The sequence below is a fragment of the Cervus elaphus genome, chromosome 5 (assembly GCF_910594005.1).
Source record: "Cervus elaphus chromosome 5, mCerEla1.1, whole genome shotgun sequence".
Lineage (NCBI taxonomy): Eukaryota > Metazoa > Chordata > Mammalia > Artiodactyla > Cervidae > Cervus > Cervus elaphus.
The window spans coordinates 99,244,342-99,257,390 of NC_057819.1; the positions used below are offsets into that span (position 1 = coordinate 99,244,342).

General features: G+C 55.0%; 2 protein-coding genes across 3 annotated transcripts in view; one reads left to right on the top strand and one right to left on the bottom strand.

Annotated features, from left to right (window-relative positions):
• The window catches only part of PELP1 (proline, glutamate and leucine rich protein 1), a 47,359-nt gene that overhangs the window by 11,328 nt on the left and 22,982 nt on the right, over positions 1–13,049 (top strand). The window lies entirely within an intron of this gene.
• On the bottom strand, positions 572–9,275 carry ARRB2 (arrestin beta 2). 2 transcript variants are annotated; one of them, XM_043903583.1, is made up of 15 exons: positions 8,962–9,275; positions 5,837–5,867; positions 5,190–5,250; positions 5,029–5,073; positions 4,609–4,805; positions 4,271–4,330; positions 3,829–3,896; positions 3,600–3,735; positions 3,290–3,374; positions 2,937–3,009; positions 2,522–2,659; positions 1,761–1,844; positions 1,577–1,656; positions 1,411–1,465; positions 572–1,127 (listed from the first exon to the last, which is right to left on the bottom strand). In XM_043903583.1, the coding sequence occupies exons 1-15, from the start codon at positions 8,982–8,984 to the stop codon at positions 1,034–1,036; spliced, it is 1,230 nt and encodes a 409-aa protein (XP_043759518.1). In that variant the 5' UTR covers positions 8,985–9,275; the 3' UTR covers positions 572–1,033. The 2 variants fall into 2 exon arrangements, with proteins under 2 accessions (XP_043759518.1, XP_043759517.1); XM_043903582.1 differs by having other exon boundaries at positions 1,411–1,498.

The following is a 13,049-nucleotide window of genomic DNA, read 5'->3' on the forward strand; positions in this document are numbered from 1 at the left end:
AGCATCAGAGGAGCAGCAGTGGGCTGTAGCTTCTTGGACTTGTCCACAGCAGCACAACTGTCTTTGGCTGCCTGAAGCCTCGGCTTCTGTGTGACAGTGTAAGTACCAGGCTGCACAGAGATGTCAGTCGTGTGGCTTCCGCCTGCAGCTGTGGCCCCATTGAGCCCCAGGAACGGACCGTGGAAGCAGCCACACAGAGCAGTGGAAACAGCTCAGTCACAACAGGTCACCCTGTGGTTGTGTACGTCAGCCCCAGCAGGGACGGGCCTGCCCTGCCCAGCTCCCACGAGCATCTAGTCTGCGGGAAAGTGAGTTGTGATTCCCTCTATAAATGAGAGAGTTTGCTCTGTGGCTTTATCAAACTACCTTTGAGTCGGGACTGACCAAATGAAGCTTCTGTGTTCACCTTGGGGCACAGGTACAGATCAGCCATTCTGTAAATGTTCATTGACAGCCTCTGGGCCAGGTGCCATGTGGGTGCAGAGAAGGGACTCAGTCTCACCCACAGCTGACCATCATGGATGAGCACACTGTGCGCCCCTTAAACACCGCACAGAAAATACACACTCAGGCCTATTAAAAGGTTTATTTTCTTCTTTACACTCAGAAACAACGAAGTGGTCTTGCCCCCCAAAGGGTCTCATCCTGAAGGAATGGGAGGCAGAGATAGTGACAGGAGGGGGTGTTGGTGTGAGGTTGAATGTGGGAGTGCTTTCCCCCCACTTTTCCTACTATCACTCCTCTTTGGCTCCCCCTCCAAAAAACTGAGGTGTGAACACAGCTTGCCACCCACTGGGGGATTGGGGAAGCACAGCCGAAGTCAAAAAATTAATGCCCATGTTCCACAAGAGCTGGGTCCAGTGCGTATCTGGTGGGGGTTGGGGGAGGGTGGGAGAGGGAGGGTTTGGTCAAGGAAGCTGCTGGGTGGAGGGGAAGGGAAGAGGGGCTGGGATCCCTCTCAGTGACAGTGGGGGTCTTGGTCCTGCCCCCACCTGTCCCCCCACCATCCACTTCCTTCTTCCAGCCCCCCTTCCTAGCAGAACTGGTCGTCGTAGTCCTCGTCCTTCAGCCCCTTGAGCCGCAGCCGGGCAAAGTCCTCAAACACAATGTCGTCGTCTGTGGCATAGCTTGGTGGTAGAGAGGAGGGGGTGAGGTGGGGGCCCCAGGCCTCCTCCTCCTCCACCTCCCAGTCCCCTCCCCTCCCAGAGATAGAGGCACCGGAGCAGCCTTGGGACTGGAGATGTTTGCAGAAGGGACAGAGAAGGGGTGGTAGTTGGCAGCTCATGAGCCTCTCAGTTGGATGCTTCAACCATCCCGCCTCCCAAAGGGAAAAAAACGGGGTAGATCTGAATGTTACAGGAATCTGTCCAGAGAGTCAAAGCTCAAAGGGGTGGGGCATGAGTCTCTTACTTGGTATCGAATTCAATGAGGTTGGTGTCCACAGGGGCATCTGTTTCAGGAGCAGCTGAGGGGAGGAGAGTCAGGGGGTAGGTGGGTGCTAAAAGGACCAGCTTTCCTCTCCGCTGGCCTTGCTTCAGACCCTCCCTTTGGGGGCTTGGGTGGGTGGCAGGCTCACCTGACTGGGGCCTGGGAAGGGTGATGTGATCATGGGGCTTGGGGTGCATGAGAACAAAAGGCAGCTCCACTGAGACGTCCCTGGGGTTGGGGGAGAGGTGGCAAGAAGAGATGATAGCGCAGAGCCAGAGGAAACCTTTGCGCCGCCTCCCCCCGCCCCAGGACCCCCCCAGCCCAGCACTCACCCGCCTCGAGACACCACCAGCTTCACCTTGACCCTGTAGGACACCAGGATCCCCAGCACCTCCTTGTTGGCACCCTCCTTTACGCTGCAATCGGGGGAAGGGGTTGGACCAGAGCCCACTGCCCACCCTGGGGCCCCCGTGAGGAGGCAGGACTACAGATACCAGCATGCTCATGTCACGTAAAGTACCCTGCTGTGGTCCTTCTCATCCCTCTCTCAGTAAAAGCCCAAGTCCTTGCAACCCAGCCACCCTGCACCGTCTTGCTCTCCATCAGCCCTCTGACCGCACTTCTGGCTCCCAGGCTGGCCTCCAGGCTTGCTGTATGTGGTCGTGTACAGAGGGGCGGGTAGGGGGGAAATCCAGCCCCTACTTTATGAAGCTGTTGCCCTAGAGGGCCTGCCTCAGACACCCGGGGGGCCACCTCAGGGTCTTTGTGCCTGTGGTACCCTCTGCCTGGAGCGCTCCTGCCCTGCACATCCACATCACCTACTCCCTTGGCACCTTCACCCAGAATCCACCTCTGGGTCAGGTCTCCCCATCCCTCCCACCACCCTCCCCCTTTATATCTCCCAGGTCGGCCTTGCTTTTTCTCCTTAACACCTGTCACTAAACGCACTACACATTCTGTCCTGTATGTGATTTGTCTGCCTCCCTCTGAGAACGGGAGAGGTGTCTGGGGTCTGTTCAGTGACAGAGCCCTGGCCCGGGGACAGAACAGGTGTCCGTTCCCCTGCGCTGCAGCCGCCCCGCCTCCCCCTCACATGGTGCTGGAGGCCAGGTTGGTGTCCTCGTGCTTGAGCTTCCCGTCCAGGGCGAGGCCGCGCTTCTCCCGGTTGTTGCTGAGCAGGGGGGTTATGGTGTACACCTTACAGAAGGTGGAGCTGGGCGACACCTGGTCACTGCGGGGTGGGCGCGAGAGAGGGAGACTCTGAGGGGGCAGGCCGGGCAAGGGGGCAGCTCCCACCCCCAGCGGCTTCTCCCCCATCACCAGCCCCTCCTCTCTGCGGGCACGGGTCACAGGGAGTAGGTTTTGGGCCAACCTGCTCAAGAAAACGGGCAGCTCAGAGCCACCCTCAGACTGGAGGGAATGCCCTTGTAAGTAGAGACCGTTTGGGAAGAACTACCCACGCTCCCACCTTCCCAGGGCACCCTTCCCAGGGCTGTTCTGCTACTCACTCTTGTTCCACCTGAGCCACGGGGCACTTGTACTGGGCGGTGCTGAAGAGGCAGATGTCGGCGTACTGTCTCACTGTGGGGGGGAGGGGCCAGGTGCCAAGCCGCTGGGCATGGGGTACAGACAACCCCCTACTTAGCTCCAGACCCAGGCAAGGGCCCCGGCCCCTCTGAGGACCCGCACTGCCCCTCCATCTCAGCCCGGGACAGACAGCCAGAAGTCTTTGAGCCCCGTGGGTCTCCCAAACTGGGCTCAGTCCTGGGGCTGAGCTGATGCTTGAGGCCACATTGGCAGAAACTATACCCCCCCCACCCCGCCCCCACCGTAAGGCCCCCTTCCAACCCCCACCTCCTACCAGAGACTTTGATCTTCTTGACAGTCTTGGTGGAGTTATTGGTGACGTGGACATTGACATTGAGGGGCTCTCCATGGTAGTACAGCTTTTGAGGGGAGGGGATCAGGTTAATTGGGTGTTTTCACTGATCCTTATTATTAGCATGACCCCCTCCTCACCCCCGCCATACACACACAGGGCTGGGCCTCCTCCCAGCCTGTACCCAAGCCCACCCTCAGCTAAGGTGGCCTCCTTTGAAAACACCATCCTGCCCTGTGGTTCCAGCCCTCCCCCCAGGGCCTGCATTGCAGCACGTGCATCCCCACCCCACCTCCTTGTCCAGTGAAGCCTCAAGGTGCAGGGACCGGTCAGACATGAGGAAGTGGCGCGTGGTTTCAGCTGAAGGCTGGGGGCCGGGTTTCTCTGGGGCAAACTGCACCTTTCTGATCACCAGACGCACAGAGTTCCTGGGGGCAGGGGGCGAGCGGTGAGGGGTCAGACACTGGCTCCCACCTTCCATGGGGGTCCGGGTCAGGCCCGAGGGGGGCTGCGTCCCTCACCGTTTGTGGCTTTTCTCTTCTAGTGATTTGGCGCAGAAGGCTCGAATCTCAAAGTCTACCCCGCAGGCCTCAAGGGGGGTAGAAAAGGGCACATCTTACACAAGGTCCCTGCCGCCAACGCTACTCCCTTCCTTCCTGCTTCCCTCGCCTTGGGCAGGGACTCTGGGTCTGAGGAGCCTGGGGCCTGGGTCTCACCTCTAGCCTCTAGCCTAGGGCCTCTGCCTCGGGGCTCGGTCCTGGCTGTGCAAGGTGAGCCTTCTACCCTTATGAGCAGGTCAAGAGCAGGAGGCGGTATCACCCGGGGACAGGGGACAGCGCCCATTCCACAGGGCCACCGCCCCGGGCCATGTTTCCCTGCCCTGAGTCCCACCCTGCTGTCTCCTCAGCACCCCAGCCCACCTCAGGTGCGCCCCTGGCTCCTGCCGGACTGTTCCTCCCCTACCTTCCCGGTGTCCTCTGGGCCCGGCTGCAGGGTGACGGAGCAGGGCAGGTTCTGGGGTATCTGTGGCGAAGGAAAAGAGTTCAGTTCTTCCAGAAAGTCCCCAAATCTTCCTCTCAATCTCAAGAGGCTGGAGAGGGACTCTTGAGGATGAGAAAGGAAAACGGAGGGGGCCCCAGGGAGGAGGCAGAGAGGCTAGGAGTGCAGGGTGACTCTGAAGGGGTCTGGGGGTCTAGGGTCCCACAGTGTTACTCCCAGACCTTCTTGTAACAGGTGCCTCACCCCTGCCCCCCAACACAGTCCCAGACCCCTTGCTCTGCAGAGGGTGGGGGCATCCTCACTGTGAAAAAAAAGGGGTGGGCATGCTGGCCCAGCTTCCTCAGCAGCCGCTCCTGCAGGCGGGTGGGGGGCCGAGGTGGGTTGGGCGTTGGGGGGAAGGCCTGGTAGTTGGCGATGAACAGGTCTTTGCGGAAGGACAAGCCCAGCACGTCCAGGTCTTCGCGGCCATAGCGGAAGGCGCAGGTGAGGGTCACAAACACTAGCAAGGGAGGGCAAGGCGGGGTGGTAAGGAGCCCCCCTCCCGAAGTTCCCCCAGTTTGTAGCAGCAGCTGCTCCTTCCCCGGCAGCACAGCACCTGCCTGAATCTCACCCCACTCCTGGCTTTCGCCTCGGCTCCCCACCTGTCTCCTTGAGGCCGGTCCCAGTGCCAGCCCCGCCTCCCTGACTCCCTTCCCTCAGGCCCCTGGCCTCGGGGCCGGTACCTTTGCGGTCCTTTAAGTAGTCCGGGTCCACTAGCACCACGCCATCTGGGGAAGGGGACACAGGAGCGCAGTTCTGTCAGGGCCTCCCCTCCATTCCTGGGCCCAGGAACTGCCTCCCGTCTCGGGGGACATGATGTTCCCTTCTGGGCAGTCTTACTTACCTACAGGATCCACTTTGTCCAGGTGGTCCACAAAGTCCCGCTTGCCCAGGTACACAGTGAGCTGAGGATGCAGAGGGGTCACAGGAAGACTGGGTAGGGGCTGGCAGGGCTTCAGGGCCCTCAAAAGTGGCTGCCCTGCCCCTGGGCCTCCCAGGTTGGGGGTCTCTGAAGGAGTTTCTCTGGGTTTTTGTAGAGTTGCAAAAGGAGAGTGGTGGGCTTTCCCCCGACTAGCTGAACTTGAGGCTTTTTAACTGCTCCCTAATACGGTTTCCAGATGGGCGGGTGTGTCTGTGTGTCCAGGAGAACCTGGCCCTAGGCAGGCGGTTAGAGAACCTCACCAGATGCCCTCAAGGACCTCGGATAAACAGGCCATAGCCTGGGGGAGGCATCCTGGCTAGGCCCCTATGAGGGCTCCAGGCCTGGACTTCTGGCCCCTCCCCCTGAGTCTCACTTAGGACACCAGCCTGTCCCCACCCAGCCCTGTGGCTGGCTCAGGCCTTTGCGGCCAGGGGCTTCAGGAGGGAAGGAAGTCGGCTCTTAGCTGTCACAGGAAGTGGGGAGCTTGGGGTTGGGGATCGTCTAGGGGCAGGCCGGGCCTTGTGAGGGCCCAGGGAGGGTCAGGAGGAGAAGCGCTGTGGGAGACTCACCTTGCAGTTAGGACTCGACTTCTTGAAGACCCTAACAAAACAGAAAGGGAAACCCCACTGCCTGCCTCAGACTCAGCAGGGACCCCCGTGCCAGGACCTCGTCCCTCCCTGGCCCGAGAAGGCAGAGCTCACCCGAGATTCCCACCTGAAGGCTTTGGGGTTTTACCCAGCCCTACCCCATCCCACTTCTCCCCAGAAGGACAGGTAACCACAAGCCATTAATATACCCAGCATGGCAACCCCCTTGCTCCACCCTCACTAGTTCCCCTCCTCCCCTGGCAATGGCCTCAGGTTGCCAGAGGAACCGCTCAGGCTCTTCCCAGAAGATCTCCTCCAGGGGGACCTGAATGGGCAGGTTGCAGGTTGTATAAGACCTCTCCCTCTTTCCATCTCTGGTCTCCACCTCCCACAAGAGCTGGAGTACTGGAAAGAGCAATGGCTCTAAATTGGTTTCTATTATGGGCAGTTCCTAAGTGTGACCCTGCTCTCCATTAACCTCCAACTGTCCCTGTCTCTGATCTCAGCAGCTTAAAAGGTTATTTGTCTTTCAAGGCCCAGCTCAGAGGTCACCTCCTTTAGAAAGTAGACCCAGGCCCACTCTAGTCACTCCCTTTTTTGGGGTTTCTGTCACACCTTGTTTATGCTTTACCTGTAGTGTCATAGGGCTTCCCAGGTGGTGCTAGTGGTCAAGAACCTGCCTACCAATGCAGGAGACATAAGAGACAAGGGTTCGATCCCTGGGTTGGGATGATACCCTGGAGGAGGGCATGGCAACCCACTCCAGTATTCTTGCCTGGAGAATCCCATGGACAGAGGAACCAGGTGGGCTGCAGTCCGTGGGGTCACAAAGAACTGGACACGACTGAGTGACTTAGCACACATGTAGTGTGATAACGTGCAGTTAGCTGTGTATCATCTATTTCACTAGACTGTGGGCAACAGAGGCCTTATTGATTTAGGCGTCCCCAGCACAGTTCCCAGCCATAAGCCAGACACCATGATGCTGCCTAACATTTATTGGGTGAATGGTTCATGCCCTATAGCGTTGCAAGTGTTTCAGGTGTGTTAATTGCATTTAATACTCTTAGCAACCCAGTGATGGAGGTCCTAATATTCCTATTTTACAGGTGAGGAAACTGAAGCCCAGGAGAGGTCAAGTATTTTGCCTTAGGTCACGGAGAGTGTAAATGGTGGAATTCGTGTACAGACAGAGGTACTCTGGCTCTTCATCACTAAATGATTGTACTATCCTGCCTCTGTTCTTGGCATTATGTTTGTTGGAGTGAAGGAGAGTTCGCTTTCTGGTTGCTGAAGTGGTCTAAGCCTGGACTCCACCCACTGCTGGGAGGATAGGGAGATGTCTGGCAACCCCTGTGCCCTGGACACTTGTGGGCCTGTTCTCTCCTGCCCCACCTTACTCCTACCAATCCACTCTGCCTCAGCAGTGATACCCGGGAAGGGTCCCCAGGTAGTAGAAACTGAAATCCTGCCACCTGGACCATCCACTGTAACAACGTCACATGCCCCTTCTTCCCAGAATGCCAAGCTATCCAAAGACCATAAGGCATAGGGTACAGAGGCACCCGGGTACCCCCATCCAGTAAAGGAGGGCAGACACTGGTGTGGTGGGAACTAGGATAAGCACCCTATCTCTTGTCCCCACCTGGGGGCTGACTGCTGTGGCAGCCTTCAGCTCTCCCTCCCCCTTGCTTCTGGTTTTCCTTTTTGTCCCAGTGTTTCTTCCTATTAGGAGTCCTTGGCAGAGGGTTGGGACAGCCACAGTCCGTTGGACAACTGGAGTGTGGTTCTGGAGTAATTGCCCTGAAGCAGCTGCAGGGCACCTGCCCTTTGGATCCTAACCCAGCCAACCTCCTGCCGGCTAGGGAGGAGCAAGCATGTGTATACTGAAGCTGGCCAAGAAGGCAGAGTGTCGGGGTGACCTGAGAGGTGCCCGGCAGGTGCGGGGAGAGGGGGGCAGCAGAAGCAGATGCCCCTTCACACTTCCTGCTATTCTCTCCATTTCCTGTGGCCCAGAATTTGATGGAGGTGGGAGGAATTGTGCCAAGTCAGCAGTCCCTGTGTGGTCCATCCGTCCCCCTCCCTGAACCACATAACGGAAATCTGGGGCCTCCCTCAAGTCAGCGACTTCCCCTTTTGCTGTGTTTAACCCCTAATCCAGGACACCAGTCCTCCCTCTGATCACCTCTCCAGTATCAGTCGACTGGGTGCTCAGGAACCTGTGATTTCCCACTCTATGGGTGGGGAGCTGTGGGGCTGGTAAAATGTTTTGCAGAACAAGTGACAGCTCAGAACCAGGCGCCCATTCCTGATCCTCTCTGGAGAGAAGCAAATAGCCCCAATCTTTTTCCTCTTTTGTTCCTTCTCCCCAGAGACTCAGGCATTCACCCCGGAGGTGTTGGGTCACAACAGGAAGTGGATTTTGCTAGAGACCAAAAAAGAGAACTCGGGGTGTCAGTGGAAGGAAGGAGCCTCGATTGCACAGAAAACATCCGGGGAGTGGATGGCGTGCCCTGGGCAGATACAGCCTCCCCTCACCCCCGGGAATAGGGATAAGGCCCAGAATTGGGGAGGGTCGCCAAGCACTCCTTGCTCCCCCAAAATGAAGCTGTTGCTCCTAGCAACCCGGGGGAAAGGAGAAGTTTGGAAGCAGAGCCACCCGGCCCTTGGGACCGGTGGGGGCAGCCCGACTGCCTGTGGGGTATTGGATAGGAGGCTTTCAAGTGGCTGGGCACGAGTCTTGGGGGGGATCCCGCCCCTGGCATCTAGCCTGCCCACACCCGTCCCCTCCGGGCCGGCCACCTGCTCCTTCCTCCGCCCCTGCAACGCAGGCTGCACCGGAGAACCCAGTCGTCCGGCCCCCCACATCTCTGCGAGAACCCCGATGCAGGTTTCTTGATCTTCAGCCCTCGCTTTCTGCAGGGGCTGTGGCATGCCTTCCCCTCATTATCCTCGAGGACCTAGGCGTGCGGCCCCGGATGGCTGTCCCCTACGGACCCAGGCGTCCGGCCCCCGAATTCTCTCCCTGGTGTTCCTGTCTGGGGACCGTCCCGGCACCCGCCCGGTGCCGCCGCCCACGTCCCGCCGAATGGCCCCACCTCTCTTACCTGGTCCCGGGTTTCTCCCCCATGGTGCGCGCGCCCGCCGCCCGCCCGGTTCGCGGAGAGCTCACAGCCTTCTAGCCTTCTGCCAGGTCCCTGCTCCTCCCCGCGCCACTGCGCACGCGCGCCCCCGCGCTCTCTCCACTACCCCCGCCTCTTCTCCCCCCCTCCCAACTTGGATCCTGGGGAACCGAGGCCAGATGCGTCAGCCCGGATCGCGCGCGCCACGGCGCTGCCCGCCCTCTCCTCACAGACACGCGCGGTGATTGGCTCCGCCCGGCCCCCTCCGCCCTCCATCCCCACCCCTGCCAAGGGATCCCTCCCCGGCGCGCTCGGTCTCTACACACTGCTCCTCCCGCCCATCTCTCCGCCCCTCCGCACCCGCTTAGGAACTGATTGGGCCCCTTCAAAAGAAGGCGCCCGCCTTCCAGGAGATTAAAACATTCTGATTGGCTCCCTGCATCCAGCACCCTGCAGGGGTTCTCTCCCCTTTGTTTGCTTTCTCAGTGGCGTTGGAGGCTACGGGGATGGTGGGGGCGGTGGGTGAGCTCGAACGCAGTCTAGGAAGGAGGATAAGGGGATGCACAGGTGGCTGAGCGGTTCCAGTTGCGTGACGCTCGCCTATCGCGCGCCCCTCACCCCAGAGCTTGTAGCCGTCTTTGGCCCTCCCTCCCACTTCTTTATCGTGGTGTATCAGCTCCCTCTGGTGTCTCTCTTTGATCTTCTCGGGGTTACTTCTAAATTCTCTTACTATTCTTCTCCATCCATTCATCGAAGTTAATATCCATTCATGCATCCATCCATCTATCCATGTCTGTTTTGTGCTAATCACTATACTAGGCAATGGGAAGTCAGACATGAATTAACATCGCCCCTGCCTTCCTCGTATGGTTGAGGAGACAATCATGAAGAGGTATTATGATTCCAGGAATGCTATAATAGAGGTATGACTCAGAAGACAAAGTGACTCCCAGAGCTTGGCTGGGGGAGGGATGGAGTCAGTGCAGGCTGTCCAGAGGAGGGGACATTTGAGGATAATCTTTCTGAAGGGTGGGCAGAAGTTGGGAAAGGGTATTCCAAAGAGAGAGAAAGGCAAGGCACATCCTATTATGAGGTGTTTGTGGGGGTAGAGGGCAGGAGAGAGAAGGCTGAAGAGGATGACTGGAACAGGGTGTGAATGATTTTGTATAGCAGGTAAAGGAATGAGGCTTCCCAGGCGATGGAGTGGTAAAGAATCCACTTACCAATGCAGGAGATGCAGGTTCGATCCCTGGGTCGGGAAGATCCCCTGGAGTAGGAAATGACAATCCACTCCAGTATTCTTGCCTGGAAAAATCCCATGAACAGAGGAGCCTGGCAGGCTACAGTCCATGAGGTCACAAAAAAGACGGACATGACTGAGCAGGAGCAGCTCAGCAGCTAAAGAAATGAACCAGGAGCCTCCCCTGGAGGAAGACACGTGGATCCAGTAGTGGATCTGCTCTTTAAGGCAAGGAGTGGAGTGGCATGATGAGACTTCTCCTTTAGGAAGATAATTCTGGGCAGTGTGGAGGGTGAAGGGAGTGGGGCACAACTGTCATAGACTGAAACTAATCAAGGAGAGAAGATGAACAATAGAATGGAAGGGAGAAGGGGGACCAGGCTGAAGAGTCATTTCTAGGGCAAAATTGAGCAGACTGGGGGAGGATGATGAATGATGGACATTTCTGGACTTAAGAAGCTAAGGTATTCTCTTCCATCTGTTTTCCCATATTCCCCCATCTTCCCCAAATGAGCTGACTTCATTCTTCTCCACTTTTCTGTGCAACAAAAAGTAATGTGCACAAGTTTTGAGATCATCTTTAAGGTCAAATGCAGGCCTTACCAGCTTCCACCTCCCACCTCCAGTTCTCCTACCACCTTCTAAGCTCACCCTTCACCCCTTCAAGCTTTAGCTGGTACATTTCTTTTGGACTCATGAATCATTTGTGTCAAAGGGTCATTACCAGAAGGTAATGAGATCTATATTGCTACATATCTAAAGTGATTTTCAAACTGAAAGGCTGCGATTTGCATGGCATTACAGCTACTGTATTAAAAAAAAAAAACACTAACATAAAGACAACTTTCAGTTCAGTTCAGTCGCTCAGTCGTGTCTGACTCTTTGTGACCCCATGGACTGCAGCACGCCAGGCCTCCCTGTTCATCACCAACTCCCAGAGTTTACTCAAACTCATGTCCATTGAGTCAGTGATGCTATACAACCATCTCATCCTCTGTTGTTCCCTTCTCCTCCCACCTTCAATCTTTCCCAGCATCAGGGTCTTTTTAAATGAGTCAGCTCTTCACATCAGGTGGCCAAAGTATTGCAGTTTCAGCTCCAACATCAGTCCTTCCAATGAATATTCAGGACTGATTTCCTTTAGGACTGACTGGTTGGATCTCCTTGCAGTCCAAGGGACTCTCAAGAGTCTTCTCCAACACCACAGTTCAAAAGCATCAATTCTTCGGTGCTCAGCTTTCTTCACAGTCCAACTCTCACATCCATACATGACCACTGGAAAAACCATAGCCTTGACTAGATGGACCTTTGTTGGCAAAGTAATGTCTCCGCTTTTTAATGCGCTATCTACGTTGGTCATAACTTTTCTCCCAAGGAGTAAGCATCTTTTTCATGGCTGCAGTCACCATCTGCAGTGATTTTGAAGTCCCAAAAAAATAAAGCCTGCCACTGTTTACACGGTTGCTCCATCTATTTGCCATGAAGTGGTGGGGCCAGATGCCATGATCTTTGTTTTCTGAATGTTGAGCTTTAAGCCAACTTTTTCACTCTCCTCTTTCACTTTCATCAAGAGGCTCTTTAGTTCTTCTTCACTTTCTGCCATAAGGGTGGTGGTATCTGCATATCTGAGGTTATGGATATTTCTCCCGGCAATCTTAATTCCAGCTTGTGCTTCATCCAGCCCAGCGTTTCTCATGATGTACTCTGCATATAAGTTAAATAAGCAGGGTGACAATATACAGCCTTGATGTACTCCTTTTCCTATTTGGAACCAGTCTGTTGTTCCATGTCCAGTTCTAACTGTTGCTTCCTGACCTGCATACAGATTTCTCAAGAGGCAGGTCAGGTGGTCTGGTATTCCCATCTCTTTCAGAATTTTCCACAGTTTATTGTGATCCACAATAAACTTTGGCTTTGGCATAGTCAATAAAGCAGAAATAGATGTTTTTCTGGAACTCTCTTGCTTTTTCAATGATCCAGTGGAAGTTGGAGATTTGATCTCTGGTTCCTCCGCCTTTTCTAAAACCAGCTTGAACATCTGGAAGTTCACGTTTCACATATTGTTGAAACCTGGCTTGGAGAATTTTGAGCATTACTTTACTAGTGTGTGAGATGAGCGCAACTGTGAGGTAGTTTGAGCATTCTCTGGCATTGCCTTTCTTTGGGATTGGAATGAAAACTGACCTTTTCCAGTCCTGTGGCCACTGCTGAGTTTTCCAAATTTGCTGGCATTTAGAGTGCAGCATTTTCACAGCATCATCTTTTACGATTTGAAATAGCTCAACTGGAATTCCATCACCTCCACTAGCTTTGTTTGTAATGATGCTTCCTAAGGCCCACTTGACTTCACATTCCAGGATGTCTGACTCTAGGTGAGTGATCACACCTTCATGATTATCTGGGTTGTGAAGATCTTTTTTGTACAGTTCTTCTGTGCATTCTTGCCACCTCTTCTTAATATCTTCTGCTTCTGTTAAGTCCATACCATTTCTGTCCTTTATTGAGCTCATCTTTGCATGAAATGTTCCCTTTAGAAAGATATTAAAGAAGGCCAGAAAGAATGAAAGAGATACACCATATTATGGTGGTGGGGAAAACCATCATTTTATAAAGACATCATTTCTCCTCATATTGTCTGTAAGTTTAATGCCATATCAAAATAGCAATGGGACTTTTTTGGAAGGGAACTGAATTTTAAACATAATCAAAAGAATCAGCTTTCAAGTATAGTCAGGAAAATTCTGAAAAACTGGAGTAGAGAGGGCATTTGTCCTACCAGAGTGTTTATTACTTATGATAATTAAAATAGTGTTATGGGTGCAATCATAATAAA